The 20652-nt window shown below is 39.3% G+C and overlaps 2 protein-coding genes across 2 annotated transcripts; one reads left to right on the plus strand and one right to left on the minus strand.

Annotated features, from left to right (window-relative positions):
* Window positions 1-230: 230 nt before the first annotated feature.
* LOC106534282 (recombining binding protein suppressor of hairless) lies at window positions 231-8260 on the plus strand (the record flags this gene model as incomplete). Its single annotated transcript, XM_014030864.1, is given in 6 exon segments — window positions 231-368; window positions 563-675; window positions 1929-2069; window positions 4067-4222; window positions 4305-4408; window positions 6578-8260. Coding segments are annotated over 6 exon segments (980 nt in total), but the record flags the coding sequence as incomplete, so codon positions are not given.
* A 3519-nt stretch (window positions 8261-11779) lies between these two features.
* On the minus strand, window positions 11780-17423 carry LOC106534281 (cholecystokinin receptor type A; the record flags this gene model as incomplete). Its single annotated transcript, XM_014030863.1, has 3 exons — window positions 11780-15695; window positions 16728-16855; window positions 17134-17423. Coding segments are annotated over 3 exons (1014 nt in total), but the record flags the coding sequence as incomplete, so codon positions are not given.
* Window positions 17424-20652: the final 3229 nt, after the last annotated feature.

Here is a 20652-nt window from a genome sequence, read left to right on the forward strand (position 1 = left end):
GTTTAATTGCAGACATTTTTATTTAAAAAAAGCCGCATACTCTTWTAATAGTAATTTTTCTGCTGTCGATCATTCTGTGTTCAAAAGCCATTTTTCAGCCACTAGGGGGCAGAGGAGTAGCACACTCTGACGGTCCACCAACAGAGTGATGTAACGTGTCAGGGCTGCTGTTAGTTTACCTCTCATCACTGTCTTCATGGAATAATTTGCCTCTGCGTTTCTGTCCTCAGTGTGCATCGCATCAGGGACCAAGGTGGCACTGTTCAACCGACTGCGCTCCCAAACAGTCAGCACACGTTACCTCCACGTGGAGGGCGGCAACTTCCACGCCAGCTCCCAGCAGTGGGGCGCGTTTTTCATCCACCTCTGTGAGTCCCTGGAACAGGTTTCTGCTCGGAGCAGCAGTGAAAAGCTTCAAGCACGGGCAGACGCTGACTGCATGTTGGAGTTTTTAAAGCTTTTGTTTGGTGTTCAGCAGCTCGTTCATTAAAGATAAAGAGACTATGGGTCTGATTCAGCACTGATAGTTTTTTTATTTCTATATTTTTTAATGTGTTTGCAGTGGATGACGAGGAGTCAGAAGGAGAAGAATTCACTGTGAGAGACGGTTACATCCACTACGGACAGACAGTCAAGCTGGTTTGCTCCGTCACCGGCATGGCTCTGCCCAGACTGGTAAACATCAGCCCCACGTTTAGGGTCAGGAAATCATTAGAGCCCAGATTTGAGATTTAATACAGCTGTAGTTAAAGACTTAAAAATAAATAAATAAACAGTCAGAGTGGGGTGTGATGCGCCTCGTTTAGTCTTTGAAATCTCCTTGCTCCGTCCCGATGTCACTGGACTTCATTTAACTTTTGCGTCTTTTTATTTTCTTCTTCTTGTAGATTTTTTTGGTTCTTGTCAAAGAATTTCAGGTCTCAGCCAGAAAGGAGTTTGAGGTTTTTATGTTAATTCGGCGGGGTGGGGGTGAGACCAGAGGGTGGATAGAGGTGATTTTATTTTTTTTCTCCATGACTCTGCTAGTCTTTCCTTCTGCAATATGACCAACCTTTTTTTTTCTTTTAAGTGCCGTAAATTATTTATCATAACTCTGGTTTCACTTGGCCTATAAACCCAATTTACAGTCTGGTGAACAGCTTGAAATCTGTAGTTTTGACACAAATTATAACTGATTCTAAAGAGAGAGCTTGTCTTTCCTATTAGAGTGATTTCAAGTGGTCTTGTGACCAGGACGTGCCCCAATTAATTGTGACCAATGTTTTTGTTAACACACGTTTCTCATACAGTCACTAGGAGGAAAAATAAATAAAGTACCCATGTCGAGTGGTGGAAATAAAAGAAAAACCTATCAAACTCTAAAGTGCTGGTAGTGCTGTCTTTCTCTACAACTCGAAACAACTTTCACTCCAGCAACTGCCTGATAACACCATCTTTCTGCTCGTGCCCCATCTGGTTCTTGTTCTAAACTCCTTTTCAGCTCAAATAATTTACAAACTCATCGCTTGTCTACATATGGACTGAACTAAATCCAAATGTTTCTATTTTTTTATATAATCTGAGTGAATCTTCTTATTTGTATGCAGGGATCAAATGAGGTATTTATTTAGTTTTTTAAATTATTATTAATGATTAAGATAGAATGACATAAAAATGTAATTCAATGTTCATTTCCCAACACATGACTCTGTGTTCTTTTAGTCACACAATGACTCATGTTTTTCTGAGCACCCAGAGACATTTCGTCTTTTCTTCCGTCTATTTATGTCCCTTTTTATTCCGCTTCAATTTGTTCTGACCTAAATCCAAATCACTGCATTATTTTCTCCTAATTTGATTTCCATTTTCTTGTCTTCAGAACAGCTTGTTCTGCTTTTCCTTTTGTGTTTTTCTAATCTGGCTCCTTGTATTTTTTTTTTTTTTTTCAGATTATTCGTAAAGTGGACAAGCAGACGGCGCTGCTCGATGCAGATGACCCGGTCTCCCAGCTCCATAAATGTGCCTTCTACCTGAAGGACACAGAGCGCATGTACCTGTGCCTTTCCCAAGAAAGGATCATCCAGTTTCAAGTCAGTACCTTCATCTGCAGATTGAGATTACAGTCGCTCACGAACCAAGAGCTGAAGTTCAATGAAACTATCAGAAATGATTCGTGTACTTTTTGATGATATCGAAAAACGGATGGTTGTGCTATTTTCATTTTATACTCCATATACAGGAAAACTGTCCGTTTTATTTTTCTCAGAACGGAAGTTTACCTCTGTCATTATCAGACCATTTAATGTGGTGCTAGTTGAACATGTTTTTAATATTAGGCAGTTGTAAGTAAATAAACGTTACCCAACTGAGCACCCCTGCCCCACTCAGCTCCACCAGACCAGCAAAATATAGCTTAAAAATAGTAGATGTTCATGATTTCACTGGAAAATATATCTTTATAATGATTTATATTTATAGTTCCTTTGCGATATGATTATGGTTAGTGGGGATGGATATAAAATCCATATGAGTGGAGGCCTCCTAAGTGGGCTCATTGCTCTCCCCAAAAAGACACTGGTCTTCATTCAAACCTTCTCGTCCCTCTGATGAAGGACACAAGGTTAGAAACACTCAYTGTTCTSAGCTTCTCAGGATCCATAAAGGGGRCCCCAAGAATTATTTTCCTTTGACCACTCTGGGCCAAGCATTGGCCTAAGTAGTGCAAAGAGGTCTCTAATTTAATGCCACAGGCATCACACAGACCATTTTCATGGAGTCCCATCACCATTGTGTGGCGGTTGAGCAGACTGTGCCCGTAGGACTCCAACCAGTGTACTTAGAGTTTTTCTTGCCAGGTAGATGAGAGCTTTCCCAAACCTTAGATTTGGGCCGTTAATCAGTTCTCGTGCCTGTCTACAGTCCATCAGCTCCCTCCAGGGGATTAAGTGTTAACGTCTAATCCAGGCCTGTAGGGCAGTCCTACAGACTGTTGTTGAGYTACCTACAACAGGCTCTGGTRKWTTGAAGTGAGCCTGACTGCCAGCTTTTGTGAGGTAGTCAYCTCTCTCGTTACCATAGATGCCAGTATYTCCTGGTACCCATTTACCAGTAACACTGTTATCTCTCCCCAGTTGGTTGASACTCCCAAGCCAGTAATGATGTAAAGTGTGGCCCTRGGAGAGCTTTAATAGCAGCTTGGCTATCTGTTAGGATGAATATTACCTTCTGTGTACACTGAAGGTCMTTGAGAGATGCCACACACTYYTGGATTGCATATATCTCAGCTTGAGATACAGCTGCAAAACAACCTAGTGGGTATTTATGCTCTCTCTTACTATGGTTGTGCAAAATCAGCACCCCTGCACCTACTGACCCCTTCAGAAGGGACCCATCTGTAAAACAGTAGAAATGATTGGGAGACATGTCCGTCGTAGAGAGGTTAATCCAGACAGACCTGTCTTCCATCTCTGTCTTAAAACTTGGCTCAAAATWGTATTTTTTGACCATTCTGTCTCCAGGTCCTGCAGTTACTGGAACAGCAGCAACTGCCCAGTCCCAGTGCTGCGAGTCAGATAGGTTTTTCCACCTACCAGACTGGCGTAGCCTTACTGCACTAGATGCGGCCTCCACTAAGACATGTAAATCTAGTGGAGTCAGGTCCAGTAGGACTTCCATGGCTGCCATGCAATAAGTAGCTTAATATTGCCGTTTGACTGGGAGGTGTATGTATTACCAAACTGAAACGTCTTGTAAGAACCTCTGTACAATGTAGGATCGTTAGTAACCGTAGCCCAAGTTGCTTTGTTCCAAAAAACGATAATGTATAATGTTTCTTCTTTTACAACAAAATACCACGCTCCTATGAAAGGTTGTAAATAGCATGAAGCATTGTTTGAAGACGTGCTGAAATAGGGGTGTCAGAAACGGTAGGAGGCTCTTAAAAAGACAGAGGTGAATTTCAAGGTATTTAGATATACACAGCTTTGTCAGAACAACTGAAGGTAACATAGTAACTAGATTGTGGTGTAGAACTATGTGRCTGGAACATACATACTTACTCCTCTCTTGTCTCCGCCCTCTGCTCCAGGCCACTCCATGCCCAAAGGAACCAAACAAGGAGATGATCAACGACGGCGCCTCCTGGACAATCATCAGCACAGACAAGGCTGAGTACACTTTCTACGAGGGCATGGGCCCCGTCCTGTCGCCCGTCACGCCCGTGCCTGTGGTCGAGAGCTTACAGGTAGACCTGAGAGCTTGTTGTGAACCTTAACCCCCCCTCCTCTGTGTCAGTTTATGTTTGAACCTTTACTTCCCGTCTGCAGCTGAACGGAGGAGGGGACGTCGCCATGCTGGAGCTGACGGGACAGAACTTCATTCCAAACCTGCGGGTTTGGTTTGGAGACGTCGAGGCAGAGACCATGTACAGGTGAGTCACAAATTTAATATTAGAGGCAGTTTTGCCACTTTTCTTTCTCGTTTTCCTCCTGCTTTCTACTAAACGAAAATCAGCCCTAATGTTCTTTTAATTCTTTTAAAGACATGTATTTCTTAATAACACCAATTGTGATCTTTTTATTTTTTTAATCATTAGAACAGCGACATGAATATATTAGTGCTATTAAAGTCTCTAAATGCTTTCTGGCAGATGTTACTTCAGTCCAGTTTTCTCATAAAAAAGCGTCTGATCTCAGCTCTCGTTACATAGTTGATGCTAAATTACATGAGTCAGTTTGTTCATTATGCCAGCTGGGGACTAATTAAACGAGCAAGCCTTAAAGATATTTATTTAAAATCTTGTAAAAAATACTTTTTTCTCTCTCCAGCTCTCCACATTTATAGATACAGAGTTTACAGACTGATTTGTTTTTACATGTTCCAGTTTGTTGCCTATTGAACTTGTGTCACATCTGTACAGATGTTGAGACAGTTGGCTGGTGTGGATTTGCTCTGGCATGACTGGAGTTCTGTCACTGTTTGTGTGTTTTACCTTTTAAACATGGAGCAAAGAAAAATAAAACTCTAAAGTGAAAAAGTTTCTTTTAGAAATGTTTTGTTGCAAATAGTTTCCAAGTTGTGCAAAGAAACTAGAGAATGAGGTGCTGTTTACAAAAAAGACAATAAAACCGCAGCGTAGCCTCATCTGCTCAGATGTTGTGAAAATATAAATTTACAGTTGTTATAAAAGCATTTGAATAATTAAAACTCTATTACCATTTAAGTTTGTAACCAATACCTTTATTTATTTTTATTATTTTTGATAAAGAGATAAAGGTTGAACGTGTCTTTGAGAGACGCGGGGAGTAGTGAGGGATGAAGGGGGCGTGGCTAAGTTTGGCTTGGAAGGAATAAATGGGGGCTTTTATGAAAATACGCTGGGAACCTACAGTTCATAAAATCATTAAAATATACGAAGAGGCTGGAGGAATCTGAGAGACCAGTCAACCTGTTATCACATCTATAAAACTCTGCCTCTCTGATMGTATGGGGGTTCATTAGTTCCATATAATTTATTGTTATTTATTTATTTATTTCAGAATTTGGGTTGTAAATAAAACTAGTTGTAAAAGTGTTAAGTTTTAAGGACTGCTTGTTTGATCTGTTGACATCAACCCTGTTAGCAAAATATCTTGTGAACCACTGGATTTCAATGACAAAAGACACTTTTACTCCCTGGCCTTCAGCCCAGTGAGTTGATTTTAACCTACAAGTGTTTTAATTTTGTTTTTCTAGCCAGCCTAATTGTTTCTTATTTGTATCAGCAGCTGTGTTTTCATTGCAAATGTGCGCAAAACTTTGTCGATATTCTGTTAATGTCGGAAAAACACAGTTTTGCAATTGCYGTGTTTCCATGAAGTAAGAAATGCTGTTAAAGTCGCGCGAATACGCTTGTTCTCGCGATAAGTCATTACAAACATGGCYGRGATGGATMTAAACACATAGCATATTGATACCACAACACTAGCGCTCATCATCAGCCATCAGAGGACATGTTGGCATCTTATCAAGGTTTTCCAGTGACAKGCCCCTTATARTTGGGAGTGGCAACGTATGCTGCGTTTTTGGGAAAATGTAGTCGGTGATTTCACTACTACTTTTACTTCCTGTTATCTTCTTCATTGTCTTTTTCGCCAGTAGAAACAGCCGGTTCTTGATCATGTGACTCCTGTGATGTGAAAAAACTGTTTCCATTGCAGTTTTGCAAAACACACCAATTTCGATCTGGCCGAAAAATCACCTCATCCTTGCMCAAAAACATTTTGTTGAAAAATGTATATATATTTTTTTCGAAATTGACGTGTTTCCATTGAACAAATTTATTTTCAAAATTCTAATTTGCGCGTTTTCATGGTCAATGGAAACACAGCTTCTGTTGAGTTAGACATTACTTGTTTTGTTGTGTTGTGCAGCACTTTGGTTGGCTTTATAAATAAAGAGAAGTAATTATTAGACTTACGTCTACAACTAATAACATTTTAACAGAAACACTATCAGTCTTTCTAATCTGAGGCCAAAATGTGTCTGATTTTAAATAATGAGTCTTAACCTGCTTTCTGTCACGTCTGCATGTAAACCCCGCCCCCCTCCACCTCCTCAGGTGCGCAGAGAGCATGTTGTGCGTGGTTCCCGACATCTCCGCCTTCAGAGAGGGCTGGCGCTGGGTGCGGCAGCCCGTCCAGGTGCCCGTCACCCTGGTCCGGAACGACGGCATCATCTACTCCACCACGCTGACCTTCACCTACACGCCGGAGCCGGGGCCGAGGCCGCACTGCAGCGCGGCCGGCGCCATCCTGCGAGCCGGAAACTCCAGCCTGCACAGCAACAGCAGCCAGGAGGCCGAAACCAGCGTCTACGGCCCCAACAGCACCGCCGGCGCCGGAGGCGTCACGTCTTCTTCCTCCACCGCCGCCGCCGTGGTGTCCTAACGCACGCAGCTGGAGGGGGCCTCATCGCAGTACGCCTCGAGCGCGGCTATACCTCGAGGTGTACGCAGACTATAGGAAACAAAAAAAAAAACTGACTCACTCTGAAGTGCTGCATATTCATTCTGGAAACAAACAGAAAGAGGAAACGGAAACAAAAAACAAAGTCCAGCGGGGATGAAGGAGTAGGGGACATTTGAAGGAGTGACATCACATATGTCTCAGCCAATAAGCAGAGAGAAGCTCCTTGACCTGTGTCCCTCRCCCTCCCCGCCGCCTCCTCCTCTTCCTCTCTCCTGTGGTTACTTTAGGGACCTGCCATCGTGGTCCTGGTGTTTGGAATCAGTGAAGTTCCTGCAGGCTCAGAGCACCAGCACCTTCCTTCAGCTGTGACAAACCACAACAACAATACATCCAACGTGGACGCAACGGAACAAAAAGGCTCCAAAGGAAAATCTTATTTCCTGCTCCCCACCCTGAACCTTTCATCTCCTGGTTTTATATTCATAACTCCTCTCGTTTTCGTGTGGAATCCAAACGGAGGGCTGGATGTATTGTTGTTGAAGGGAGTGCCAGAGGGACACACAGAAAAAAACGTGATGATAACATAGTTTTTATGGACCAAGGATCTTGTATAAGCTTTAGTAAAGGTACATTTTTCTCCATACCTTTTTTTGTATTAAACATATAGTACACTTTTGTTACCAAATAGTTTCTATTCTTCCTCTGAGCTTGGGCTTTACTTTTTTCTTCCCCCGTTCGAGGTCCAAAATTTATACGTCAATGTGACCTTACTACAAATGCCTGCTTTTCAGTCTTGTTTTGATACTCTAGCGTCTTCTTTTTTTGGGGGGTTAACCTGAAGTCTTGGTTGTTTATTTACATGTGAGAAGGTTGTTTTGTTTCTGTTTTGTTTCAATTGGGGGGAAATAACCTCAGAGGGCCTATTTTTTATTATCATTGGTTTTTATGAAGTCTTTAATAAGAAAAGCTTTAAGCAACGCCTCTGCCTTGCCTGCAATACTCACTCTTATGTGTGCTGCGTCTCCAGGAAAGTACACACATCCGTACATCTCACCCGGAGCCATAGAAACGTTTGCAGAAAACGTGGGGAGGAGAAAAATAACAAGACTTTCAAGGTTACAGAAAGAATTAGTCATTTTCAAACTCATGTAATAAGCGTAGACTTAAACAGTTAGCCTTAGTACTGTATATTCTTACTGTGTACACAGTTCAACAAGTCCCACATCTAGTATCTTCTATCTGTTGCTCACTGCTGTCAAACGTTGTGAAAGTCGTCTCAAACTGCACCTAGCCAGGTGTCTTCCAGTGTGTTCTGGTGGTTTTCCCAAAAAAAAAAAAGGAAAGAGAAAGAAAAATGGACATTTTTTCAATTTGATGTGGCCTTACTGAAAACTTTAATTACAAAAAAAACTTTTCATATCAGCTGTTTACTCACTGTTGGACAAAACCTGTGCATAGCACAAAGCAAGCTAACGCCTCGCTTTTTTATCACAGCAGCTCTACGTTTTCGAGCTCATCGCTGCGCCTACAGCCTTCGGAAGGATCTCCCAGCCTTCATTCTTGGTGTATAAGTACAAATCTTTCCTGTTATTTTGTTTTTGTTTGTTCCTAAAGGGGCTGTGCTATGTACGTGAAAAATTTGTCGTTATCGGTGTATCACAAAGGATTGGAATAAGTTTCTAWACTGATATGCTTAATAATCAGATGTAGTCCCACTGCTCCTGATGCCACAGTAGTGATTCTAGTTATCCCAACCAACTGTTATTGCAATATTTAGTATTACTGTAATTTTTTGATTAATTCCCACTTCCTTTTTTTTCTTTGGTCCACATCAGTTTTAAATAATTGCGGCCAAAATACTAAAAAAWAACATAAAAAGGACAAAACAAAATAGTGGGTTTATCAGAACTGATACTGTTATCGCAATATGCAATATTATCGTGATTTTGTGCTTCTAGTATTTTAGGTTGAATTCCCACTTCCTTTTAAGTCCATATCAAATTTAGATAATTGTGGCTAACAGACATAAGAAATTAAATTCAATTCAAAAATACTTTATTGATCCCAGAGGGAAATTTGGTCACATCAAAAACAGTGGTCACAAAAAAATGTGGGTTTATTGCAACTGATACTATTATCGCGTTATTCAATATTATCAGAATTTTGTGTTCTAGTATTTTCAGTTGAACTCCCACTGTCTTTCACATCTACACCAGATTTAGATAATTCTGGCTAAAATAAAAAGACATAGCAAAGGAAAAAAGCATCATAAAATTYTGGGTTTATTGCAACTGATGCTGTTAATCGTGATACTCAGTTTTATTGTGATTTAGTGGTTATTCTAATATTTTCCAATGGTCCTGCCTCTGTTATCCGCATCATAATTAATTATGGCTAAAGTGCTAAAACACAAAATGTAGGTACACCAAACAACAAGGYGCGAATAAATTTGTGGGTTTATGGCAGCTGATACTTTTATCGCGATATTCAATATTATCGCAATTTTCTACTCTAATATTTTCAGACAAACTCTCAGCACCTTTAATGTTGACATCAAAGTTAAATTAATTGTGGCTAAAGTGCTAAAACAAAAAATGTAGGTATAGCAAAAAAGTTGAGTGAATTGTGGCTTTATCGCAACTCAAACATTTATCGCGATATTCAATATTATCGTGATACYTGATTGTGTTTATTTGGATATTTTCAAATGAATTCCCACTGTCTTTTATGCCCACAACAAATTTAGATGATGGAAATACTAAAACAAAGAGTGGAAATACCAAAAGAAAACAAAGGTGATAAATTTTTAGTCCTATCGTAACTGATGTTATCACGATATTTAATATTATCGTAATTATGTGTTCTAATATTTTCAGATCTTTGACTCTAGTGTCCTCATCAGATTTATATAATTGTGCCTAAAATACTAAGACATAACGTAAAAAATTGAGAGAATAAAATTATGGGTTTWTAATAACTGATGTTTTTACCACGATATTCAATAATATTGTATTTGCGTGTTTTTTCCTTACATCGTGCAGCCCCGACTCTCATGCAGTCACATCGTTGGTACATTTCCTGAGCGCTGTCGGCTAATTCATTTCTCACATTCTTCGTTTAAAAGTTAAAAAAAAAAACATCCTGTGGTTTCATCGTTGTCGTGAACTCCAAACTCGTTGCACTCAAACGTGGCGATCGCCTCTCCTGCGGGAGGAGTGGGGAAAATAGGCCTTCTTCTGATCTAAATGTGTATTCTTGATTGAAAACATAAACAGCAATATTGTACAGGTCATTTCATTTAATCTTTTTATTTTGTCCTGCCTGAGCACTAGTTCACCAGCCAGCAAACACTTACGTTTTTTTTTTCTCTCCATGTCGTCACCGTGATGGAATATTGAGTCAGACTCGCTCCATTTTAAAGAAAAGAAAAGTTTTCTGTCTTCCACCGAAATCCTAAACGTTCATTTAAAGGCAATACCTGTGTGACCTTTATATTACAGTACGACTGTARACACTTATAGGGGAAAACAAACACAAACAAAACTGTTGAATGTCTGCTTAATTGAAGCATTTCAGAATTTTGTTAAACCTTGATATAGGAATGAGAAAAGGATTCGTTTAATGTAAAAAAAAGAAAAAGAAATTTAAGTTATGCCCCATTTTGCCATTGATACCCATTTGTTTGTCATTAATGTAAAATATTTTATATTGTAATATTGATATTTTTTAAATTATTGGTACAAGTCTCTCCCCTTTTCTTATGTCTAAAAAAAAAGAAGGAAAAAAAATAGAAGTGCTTTATTGCCCGTGCTGCCTGGGTTGATTTGGGAGTTTCGTTTTTTGTTTTTATTTGTCTTAAAGAGGCCACATCGTTCCGGTCCCGGACTTCAAGGTGCTGCAGCAGCAGTTTTATTGTAGCATCAGAACCGAAAAAAAAAACAAAAAACTTCACGTCGAGCCTGAACTGTTTCCTCTGCAGGATGGAGCTCAGAAAATCTTTAACTGTAGATCTTTAACYTGACTTTTATTTTATTTTATACATCTTGTCTTCGAAACAACAGTTAAAATTTATTTAGAGCTTCTGCATCTGCCTCACCCCCACTTCATCCTCCTTGCTAACGTCAGTTGAGCTTGGATATTTTTGGGTGGTGAGGGATTTTTATTTAAATTTTATGTAGTTTTTTTTTCTCCACATCCTTGAAGCTAACCACCTCTGGCTCCTCGTCATCTCTTTCCCCATTGCGTCGAGGAAAAAAAAAAGGAGCGTCTTTGTCACATTCGTTCAAACCAAGAAAAGTGGCGATGCTTACCTTTTTTTTCCCCCTACAAAAATAAAACGAACTAATAAATGCGTCGCCTCGACAATCGGAGCTGGTTTACAGAGAGTTTTAAGGGATCGAAAGGGTCAAAATGTTACATGCCGCCTTTGGAAGAAAACTGAATAAAAAAGGAAAAAGTGCTCGTTGGGTTCATGTCAGCCTGGTGTTTTTTTTTTTTTTTTTTTTTTTTTAAGAACTCATTTGCTTTTTACAGAATATCCTAACAGCTTTTTTTGTTATTTTTTTTTTCACTTCCAAAAAGCAGCTGTTCTTGTGTTCGTGTGTTTTTTATGAGCCCTGAACAATGTATGTATCCTCTAATATGCCAAATGTCTTTTTTATAATGTAGTTTTCATGCACTGCTAAAACAAAACAGGGCAGAGTGAGAGGCAGCTTTAAACAAAGGAGTGTAAAGCCCTTCTCTGTCGCACTCAGCCTTACTTCTCCTTTAAGACTATTTCGGCTGTTTGCACTACAGAGCGCTAATCTTTCTACTTTCCTCACCTTTTATCGCTCGTGTCTTCGTACGTTTGATTTTTTTTTTCTCAACACGAAGCCCGTTTGTGCTAAAGCTTCGCTACAGTCCCATCACCTGGTTTTATTTTTGATGTTTTTGTCCTCGTTTGTTTTCTTCTTCCTTCATGTCCTTCCACTATCTAACCTTCTCTCTCACTCGATCTGTGTATTATTCTAGTAAAATGGTAAGCAGAGGTGTCATTGTGGTAGTATACTCAGTGCTCGAATGGTTGCTGATTCTAGAAACCTGTGCCGTTTGTAACATTTTAGCAATAATGTCAAAAACAAAGGGGACGGTTTATTCTTTTGTTGTCGTTTTTTTTTATAACATACGTTAGTTTGTTTTTGTACATATTGCAGCTCCAGATCATGCTCAAATCTGTATGTCTTTTAAAAGAGAAAAAAACTGAAAAAAAAACATGCAATACTGGCATAAAAATGAAAATTAAAAAAAAAGTGAAATAAAAGGTTTGTGTTGTTTCTTTTTTTATTTTTTATTCACCATTCAGCTGCCGTTTGGTCAAAATAAATCTGGGTTAAAGCTTAACTGGAAACTTTTTTTATGTTTTGTTTTTTATTGTAGTTTTTTTTCCATATCGATGCCAGAAAAACATACAAATAAGTGATCCCCCTGCTTTTTTATGTTATTTATGCTCTCATCACTGTTGACTGCAAGGTGAGAAGTCCCAGTAGAGAAAAAATACTAGTTCTTCTGTCCTTTATTTATTTATAAACCCGTTTTAGTTAAATGTATAGAAAACGTTACCTCGACAATTCATTTTTTAGAGTAAACCAGATTTTTACACCAGTAATGGTGGCKGGGTGAGAAGTCTTTACTAGAGTTCCTCTACTCTCGGTCCATTTTGGGGAGAAAAAAAACTGAAGTCCTTTCATCCGTAATTTATTTTTTGTCCAGTTGTTTCTGAAAAATAAATGGGCAACAAAGATGTTCCCTTTTTTGAAGTTAATCATGTTTGACTGCAGGGTGAGAAGTCCCACTAGAATCATTCTGTCCTCTTGGTTCTCTTGGAGAGAAGTACCTTTTTTATTTTTTATTGTTTTCTAGATCCATTTTTGCTAAACATGTATAAAAAGTTACCCCAGTTGTCCCCTTTTGGAATAAACCTAACTTTTATGTCACTAATGTTTGCAGGGTGAGAAGTCTCCACTGAAGTTCCTCTGTCCATTCGGTCTATTTTTTAATCTTAATTCACATGTTGACACCCCCCCTCCTCCTAAAACTCATTTTTGCGATATCATAGAGAGAGATGTCCCGTCTAGAGTTTCTGTCCATTTAGATCATTTTATTACTCCCCCCCCCCCTTTTTTTTTGCTCCACTGATGCTAAAAAACCTGTAGAAACCAGTGACCCAGGCTTTTTCTAGTGACCCAGGCTTTTTCTTTTTACAGCATTCAGTACTTTTGGATCTCCAGTAGCTGCAGGGTGAGAAGTCCCCGTCCTTTCACTCCATTTGTTTTTTTTTTTTTTTAGAAACTTATTAAAAGCGTTGCCCGCCCTGGGTCGACATTCGGTCTTTTATTTGTTCATCCAGCAGCCAGTTTTTGAGTAAATGGGTTGTGGAGCGGGAGTTTTTCAGCTCGCATGTTCTTAAAGTCTTATCTTTTTACATTCAGCCATGTCCTTAATCCCCCTGCAGTTTTTTTTTTTTCAGTAAGAAACACAATAATTAAGAGTATTACGCATCAACATCAAGATTTTTAACACAAAAACACACAAAACAGGTACACGTTGCTACATGGATGCTGCTATATTTAACAGTAAGAATCATGGCAGGAAGTGGCTCTTTGAAGCTGCAGGTGTTGAAAATCCCACAGAAACGATAAGGCCTCTCCAGCTCAAAAGTCCCATCGGTGCACACAAAGTCCGTACACAAGGTCGAGGACGTGAACTGTTTGTGTTATCGGAGATTTCGTTTTGAAGCTCCTGACTGCGTTTACCTATCAGTGAAGGCATATCTTTGCTGAGTAAAACGTAATTTACAAATTGCATTAATTGTTCTCTTGAATTCAGCTTTTAAATGATTTTAGTTCGGAAGTTTGACTTTTAGGGGTTAAATAGTGAGTGTTGGATAAATTATATGAACTTTGGAAAACAATTAGTTTTCTYTGAATTATAGAGAAGATGACAGATAAGCTGATTTATTACTCTGAATTCTGAAAAGATCTTTCCCGCTCTTTTGGTTGCTAATCACTAAGCTAACCTAGGATGACCAGATAAAGCTGTCCCATTTCTTCATTTTTTCTTGATATCATTTAATTATTTTTTTTATCTGTGACCTGGAAATGTCCCCAGATTTTATTTTATATCTGGTCACTTTAAACTAACCACACTTCAGCTCCCAACTTCTGTTAAAAATCCAGTTAATTTAGGGTTTAACAAATTAGCATACATTTAGCGTAATAATGGTTATTTAGAAACTTCAAAATGATCACCTTTTCAGCGCTCAGTCTACTTTTTTAGCACGATTTAAGCAGAAAAATAGACTTGAACTGTTCCGTTTTAAGAKTAAATGAGCATTGATCTGTTTTCTTTACTCTCTTCTCCTTTCGGGGTCATGGCGGGCGAGCGTCAAGTCCAGCAGTCAGTGTGTGAGGCAGTGGACACCCCAGGCAGGTCAAAAGTCCATCACAGGYACACATAGAGACAACCAACCATTCATTCTCTTACTCACACACAGGGACGATATCGAACTGYCCRTGAACCTAACATGCATGTTTTTGGTCTGTGGGAGGAAAAGAGTACCTGGAGAAAACCCATAAGCATCAGATTAATTAGTGAAGGAATGTCGATCAGAAATGGAGTGAAGGCGGGTCATGACTTCATTAAACGACTTCCACTCAATCAGACGTTCAGTAAATATGCAACTGATTGATGTCAAGAACTGCCACAGTTAAATCGTTTTTAAAAAAAAAAACATCCTTGTTCGACTGAGTTACAAAAATCCTTTCTTYGTGTTTTATTATTGGGAACAAGGTCTCAGCGGTGCATTGTTTGACGGTAGCGCGGTGTGAAGTGTGAAATCTGTAGATACTTGAGCRTCGGCTCAGTTAATGCTGCATCAGAACCCTCCACGTTGCAACGCTCCGTGAGGCTGAAACACATCCGTCACCGCTCTGAACGCGCAAAGTTTGAAGGGGACATCTGTTCCTGCTGARCTGCTGTGAGAGTACTGAACGTTCAGCAGCCGTGAACTTATTTGTCCAATGTTATGTCACAGAGATAAAAGCAACAGAGTCGGACAAGACTGAGTCCTATAAGTAGTGGTATGGGGTTTTTACTTTACAGCGCGCCGTGTGTTTGCCTGGTGTGTTGAAATTCAAGTCAAGGACCCACGAATGCCACTGTAGGTGAACCGTGTGCTGGCACCACTTGGAGGCGTGTGACCGTTCTGCTCGGGGCTCTTTGGCCCTGGTTTGGATCTGCCCACTTCCCCTTTGGTGATTCTGCTCCCCGCCGACCTCAGTGAGCTGACGCTCGCGAGATTCCTTCTCCTGGAGCAGCGGCAGCAGGTGAAGGTGGCCAGCATGCCCTGACGGAAGCGCTTGTTCATAAAGCAGTAGATGATGGGGTTGACGCAGGCCGAGGTGTAGGACAGCAGYTGGATGAAGGAAATGGGAGCGCCCGTCAGACGGTGGGCTGAGCGTTGGTCAAAAGCCTGCCAGGCGTTGACCACGAAGATGGGCGTCCAACACAGGAAGAAGAGGAAAACTATGACCAGGAGCATGCGGATCACGCGCTTCTTGGCCATGAGGTTGGATGTAGAGGTGTTGCTGCACACCCGGCCCACCATGGGTGCGCTGGTAGAGTTGGGGGATATGCCCATACCCACTGTTAGGCTTTTCCTTTTAGACGGCTGCAAGTAGCAGCCATCGCTGTCGCCTGGCTTGATGCTGCCAGTACTGGATTGTCTGTCTGTCAGGAAGGAAAAAGAGAAAACGTTTCAGCTCTCAACAGTCATTGAGTTACTTGACATTATAATAATATTGGCATTTGAAAGATGGGCAACCAGTGTTCACAGACTTTCAGACTGCTAATAAACTCATGGACCTTAGGGTTCTTTTTTATGTTTCTTGGCATTTTAGCATATTTTTATAGATAAAGTTTTAAAACTKAACTAACTTTTTGGGGCTGAATACAGCTTAAYTTATCAAGAGATTATTTAAATAAARAACTACACTTAAAGCAGAAATCGTATTTATTTACCTCAGGAAGGTACAAGACTGCAAATGTTTTTAGAAATTTCCCGCCTTTTTTAGCTGTCACGCTAACAGCTAAACAGACTATCTGTCAGCTCAGACAGTTTAGGCCTGTATAACTGTTAATAGGCAATGTAATATTTTAAAACTGTACTATGACTTTAAAATTAAAGATGAATTACACAAACTAGATCTCATTCTGTCAAATCTTACCATCAAGACAAAATGGTATACAATGTTTTTAGCGTGTGCTTGTTTATTATTCAAAGATTTTGGGGACAATTAAAGTTTGGATGGTGCTAAAGATGATTTAAATAAACAACTAGATTGAATGCAGTAATCATATATATTACCAACTAGAATGTACACATAACTGCAAGGGCTTTTAACTATTAACAATTTTAACTTTTAACTATTTCCCGCTTTTGTTTTTTTGGCTGTCATGCTAACAGCTAGACAAACTCTCCATCAACTCCTGCATAATTGTTAAGAGCAAATATAATTTTAAAACTGTATTGTGACTAAAATCAAAGATGAATTACACAAACTGTCTCATTTTGTCAAATTTTACCATCAAGACAAAAATGTATACATTTTATTGTACGCTACAAGTCTGCAAATTGSAGTTATTTGAGACTGATAAAAACTGTTTTACATCATATTCACATTTCATAATTCTTATTGTGTCAGTAAAACAGTTGATGTTAGCATGTAAAATTATTTACATTCTTGTTTCGATTTTTCTTACCTCTGCTCGATTTTCTGTTAGAAATCTCAAACTTGATTCCCCGATAGAGCTCCAAGGAGATGAGTCCGTAGGCTGTCATCATGACAATGCCCGGAATCAGAAAGAGGATCAACAGCAGAGACACATACCTACAACAGACACATTTCAATGAKAACCCATTGAGAAAATCAGACATCTTTTCTAAGCAGTTTTAAAGCATCATCTGAACATCAACCGACATGACGCACCGAGCAGGTCAACAGCCTTTTAGGTGTGCTGTTTTTCCCCATGTGTRTGTCTCACACCTTCTTTACCAGAGTGAGAAATTCAATTAAGTGGCCATRTGAAACAAGTTGTTTTTGCTGCCCACCGTGTCTCAGTACATCTGAGGTATGATTGTCCCCCAGTGAACTTCTTTTCAGCTCACCAGGATTGTTGGATGACATCATTGGGCCACACCAGGCGGCACATGTGTCCGGTGCTGTTGTTGAGACGGGTGAAGGGCTTCAGGGTGCTAGAAATGGGGTAAGGCAGCATCAGGATGAAGGACGCCACCCAGGTGGCAGTGATGACCTTCGCTGCGTGGGATTTTGTCTGCCACGTCCTGGAGGTCAGCGGGTTGCAAATGGCACTGTAGCGCTCCAAAGAAATGGCCACCAGGTTGAAGGTGGAAACACTCACTGAGACACCTAAACAGAGAAAAAAACAAAAGCTAGTTTAAAAAAGGGAAGTAGTCTTGCTAGGCTGCCCCGTTTTTATCACATGCCTTCCACTGGAACATGCATTCACGTTTTCACGCAAGGTAGAAGTTCACAAAATGCAGCATTGTTAAACGTTACACATAAATAAACAACCATTTTAATTCAGATTCAGTTTCAGTACTTGGTATATTTAACATTTCATTGCGGCACAATTTTCATCAGCTGAATTCATTCAAAAACCACTTATTTGGTTCGTGATCCATTTTTCGAACTCGTAAACAAACAAAACTCCACTGTCTTCAATTTTCAATTTAGTCTGCTGATGACGCAATGAATCCTGGGATATCGTCGCTGCAAAGATGCACCCTACGTTTTTAGGGTTTTGTCAGCCGCATGAATCCCAAATTGGGACAGCCTATGGCGTGGTGCAGTGATGTAAGCAGACGACAAGTGCGCCGTTCATGGGCTGCAACCCCTGAATTYAAASAAAGCCATTTTATTTCTTGCTAGGCTAACTTTAGCTTAGCAACACAAAAAACGCTAACATTTATGTCTTGCTAGGTTAACTATAGACAGATAGCTTAGCAGCACATAAAAAGCTAGGATTATGTGCTAAGTTAACTATAGAGAATTAGCTTAGCATCACTTAAAAGGCTAATGTCAGTGTGATGCTAGGCTTCCTGCCTTCAGTTCTGTAGCTCTATGTAAAAGACATAATTATGGTATTAATCCTATCTTATTCAGCATTAATCTTTGTAAATTCCAGACATCCTCCTAAAATGTCCCCAGTAATATTTCTAATGACAGCGCACATTAACGTACTGTCAAATTTAACTGCTGAGCAGCAACAGAGCACATCCTGCGCCATCCGATCAGCATGAACACAAACTAACWGTAACAAAGTTCTATATATTGCTGTGCACAACACAAGAGGAATGACACATAAGCAGATAAAAACGTGGACAAATGATCTAGCGATCCCAGAAGACGGCACTCTAATCTCCGTCTATGGCTAAATGGAGAAACTGTGAGGAGGGGAATTAAATTTACGTTTCCTTGTTTGGCTGTAATTGGATGAAAATGAAATATTAGTTTTCAACACATCAACTGTAATGACTTTTATTTGATATTGGTTTCGAGCATGGGTTTCCTGTTCGTGCACAAGAAGGACTTATCCAAACCGTAGACTAATTAAAACAATAAAAGGAGCTTCATGTCCCCGAACGCACTGAATCATCCCTGTGAAGCAATTTGACATGAAAGGTTTTGAATATCTGAAGGTTAATAAAAGGAACACGCACACAAAGTAGAATCAGATCTTTACGTGTGATGTTAAGGAAAAATAACGAGGCGTTTAGTCATTTYAGTAAGTTTCATAGGATTTTGGCTGGAATATCTAAAAACAGACATGAAGTTTGGAGTCTCCTTTAAAAAGCAAAAAAGATTTGAAAGTCAAAAGGAGCATCCAATGCGACGTTACACTTTTTAAAAGCATCTTTACATTTTCTACAGTTGGTAGCTGTATTTCTTTATGAATTTGTGGTTCACAATGTAAACAGAGAAGCACAAGCTGAGAACAAAATGTTTCAGGAAAATAAGAGCCGATCCAGTGATAGAGGCTGTAGCTAACAGTGTCTAAACTTGGCAGAACGTCAGCTCTGAAAGTTTATATTCATGAAGTCCTGACTGATAAAATGTAGGGCAGCTGACGATGGTGAATAATGTTTGTCTTTCTTAGCTTTTAAACTGATTAGCTTTGACATGTCCCTGTTGACTCACGAAGGCCACTCAGATTGTGCCTTTRCCCCCCCGTGCTCGGTTATTTCAAGACGCGGCATTTGAATCAAAACCTTTTTTTAAGGTATAGAATCTCATTTGACTGACGTCTCTCACATCTGCTTTTTAGATCTTTGGCAAACAAACTGTTCTTACTCCCACACGTCTTTTTGTTGTACAAGTTATACATCAGAACATGTAGCGCTTTTGTCTTCTGTTCCTCAGTGTGTCTCTCACTGCTGCAGGACTTATGGTTTTCTCTCAAATACCCATCKAAACAAAGAGCACACACCCACACTMKTATTTGACTTGTAGTTTTTAACATGCAGGAACTGTTCAATTGAGCCTACTTTTCAATCTGTTTTTGTTTGTCAGTGAGTGAAAGACACAAGTGTGCAGTTACCATGGTGACCTTAATTAGCCACTGGCTAATGCAGCTTTAATACTTCTTTTGATCTTGGTTCTCTTTACATGTTTTATACTGTTTATACATCCAAATGTAAGCTTATTGCAAGGTAACAAAAAAAGAGTATTGCGAAGTCACATAAAGGTTTTGTGGAATAACATAAAAGTCTTGTGAGATGACATAAGTGTTGCAAGGTAATGTAAATGTATTGCGAAGTAACGTAAAAGTATTGCAAGGTAACGTAAAAGTGTTGCAAGTTAATGTAAATGTATTGTAAGGTAACGTAAAAGTTTTGAGGTAACGTAAAATGTATTGCAAGGTAACGTAAAAGTTTTGAGGTAACGTAAAAGTTTTGAGGTAACGTAAAAGTTTTGTGAGGTAACGTAAAAGTGTTGCGAGTTAAGGTAAATGTATTGCAAGGTAATGTAAAAGTTTTGAGATAACGTAAAAGTTTTGAGGTAACGTAAAAGTGTTGCAAGTTAATGTAAATGTATTGCAAGGTAACGTAAAAGTTTTATGAGGTAATGTAAAAGTGTTGCAAGGTAACGTAAAAGTTTTGAGATAACGTAAAAGTTTTGAGATACCGTAAAAGTTTTGAGGTAACGTAAAATGTTGCAAGTTAATGTAAATGTATTGCAAGGTAACGTAAAAGTATTGCGAAGTAATGTAAAAGTGAGGCAACATAAAAGTGTTGCAAGATAATGTAAATGTATTGCGAAGTAATGTAAAAGTATTGCGAGGTAATATAAAAGTGTTCAAAGATAATGTAAATGTATTGCAAGGTAACGTAAAAGTTTTGAGGTAACGTAAAAGTTTTGTGAGGTAACGTAAAAGTGTTGCGAGTTAATGTAAATGTATTGCAAGGTAACGTAAAAGTTTTGTGAGGTAACGTAAAAGTTTTGAGGTAACGTAAAAGTTTTGTGAGGTAACGTAAAAGTGTTGCGAATTAATGTAAATGTATTGCAAGGTAACGTAAAAGTTTTGTGAGGTAACGTAAAAGTGTTGCAAGGTAACGTAAAAGTTTTGAGATAACGTAAAAGTTTTGAGATAACGTAAAAGTTTT

The sequence above is a fragment of the Austrofundulus limnaeus genome, unplaced genomic scaffold, assembly GCF_001266775.1.
Source record: "Austrofundulus limnaeus strain Quisiro unplaced genomic scaffold, Austrofundulus_limnaeus-1.0 Scaffold1131, whole genome shotgun sequence".
Classification (NCBI taxonomy): domain Eukaryota; kingdom Metazoa; phylum Chordata; class Actinopteri; order Cyprinodontiformes; family Rivulidae; genus Austrofundulus; species Austrofundulus limnaeus.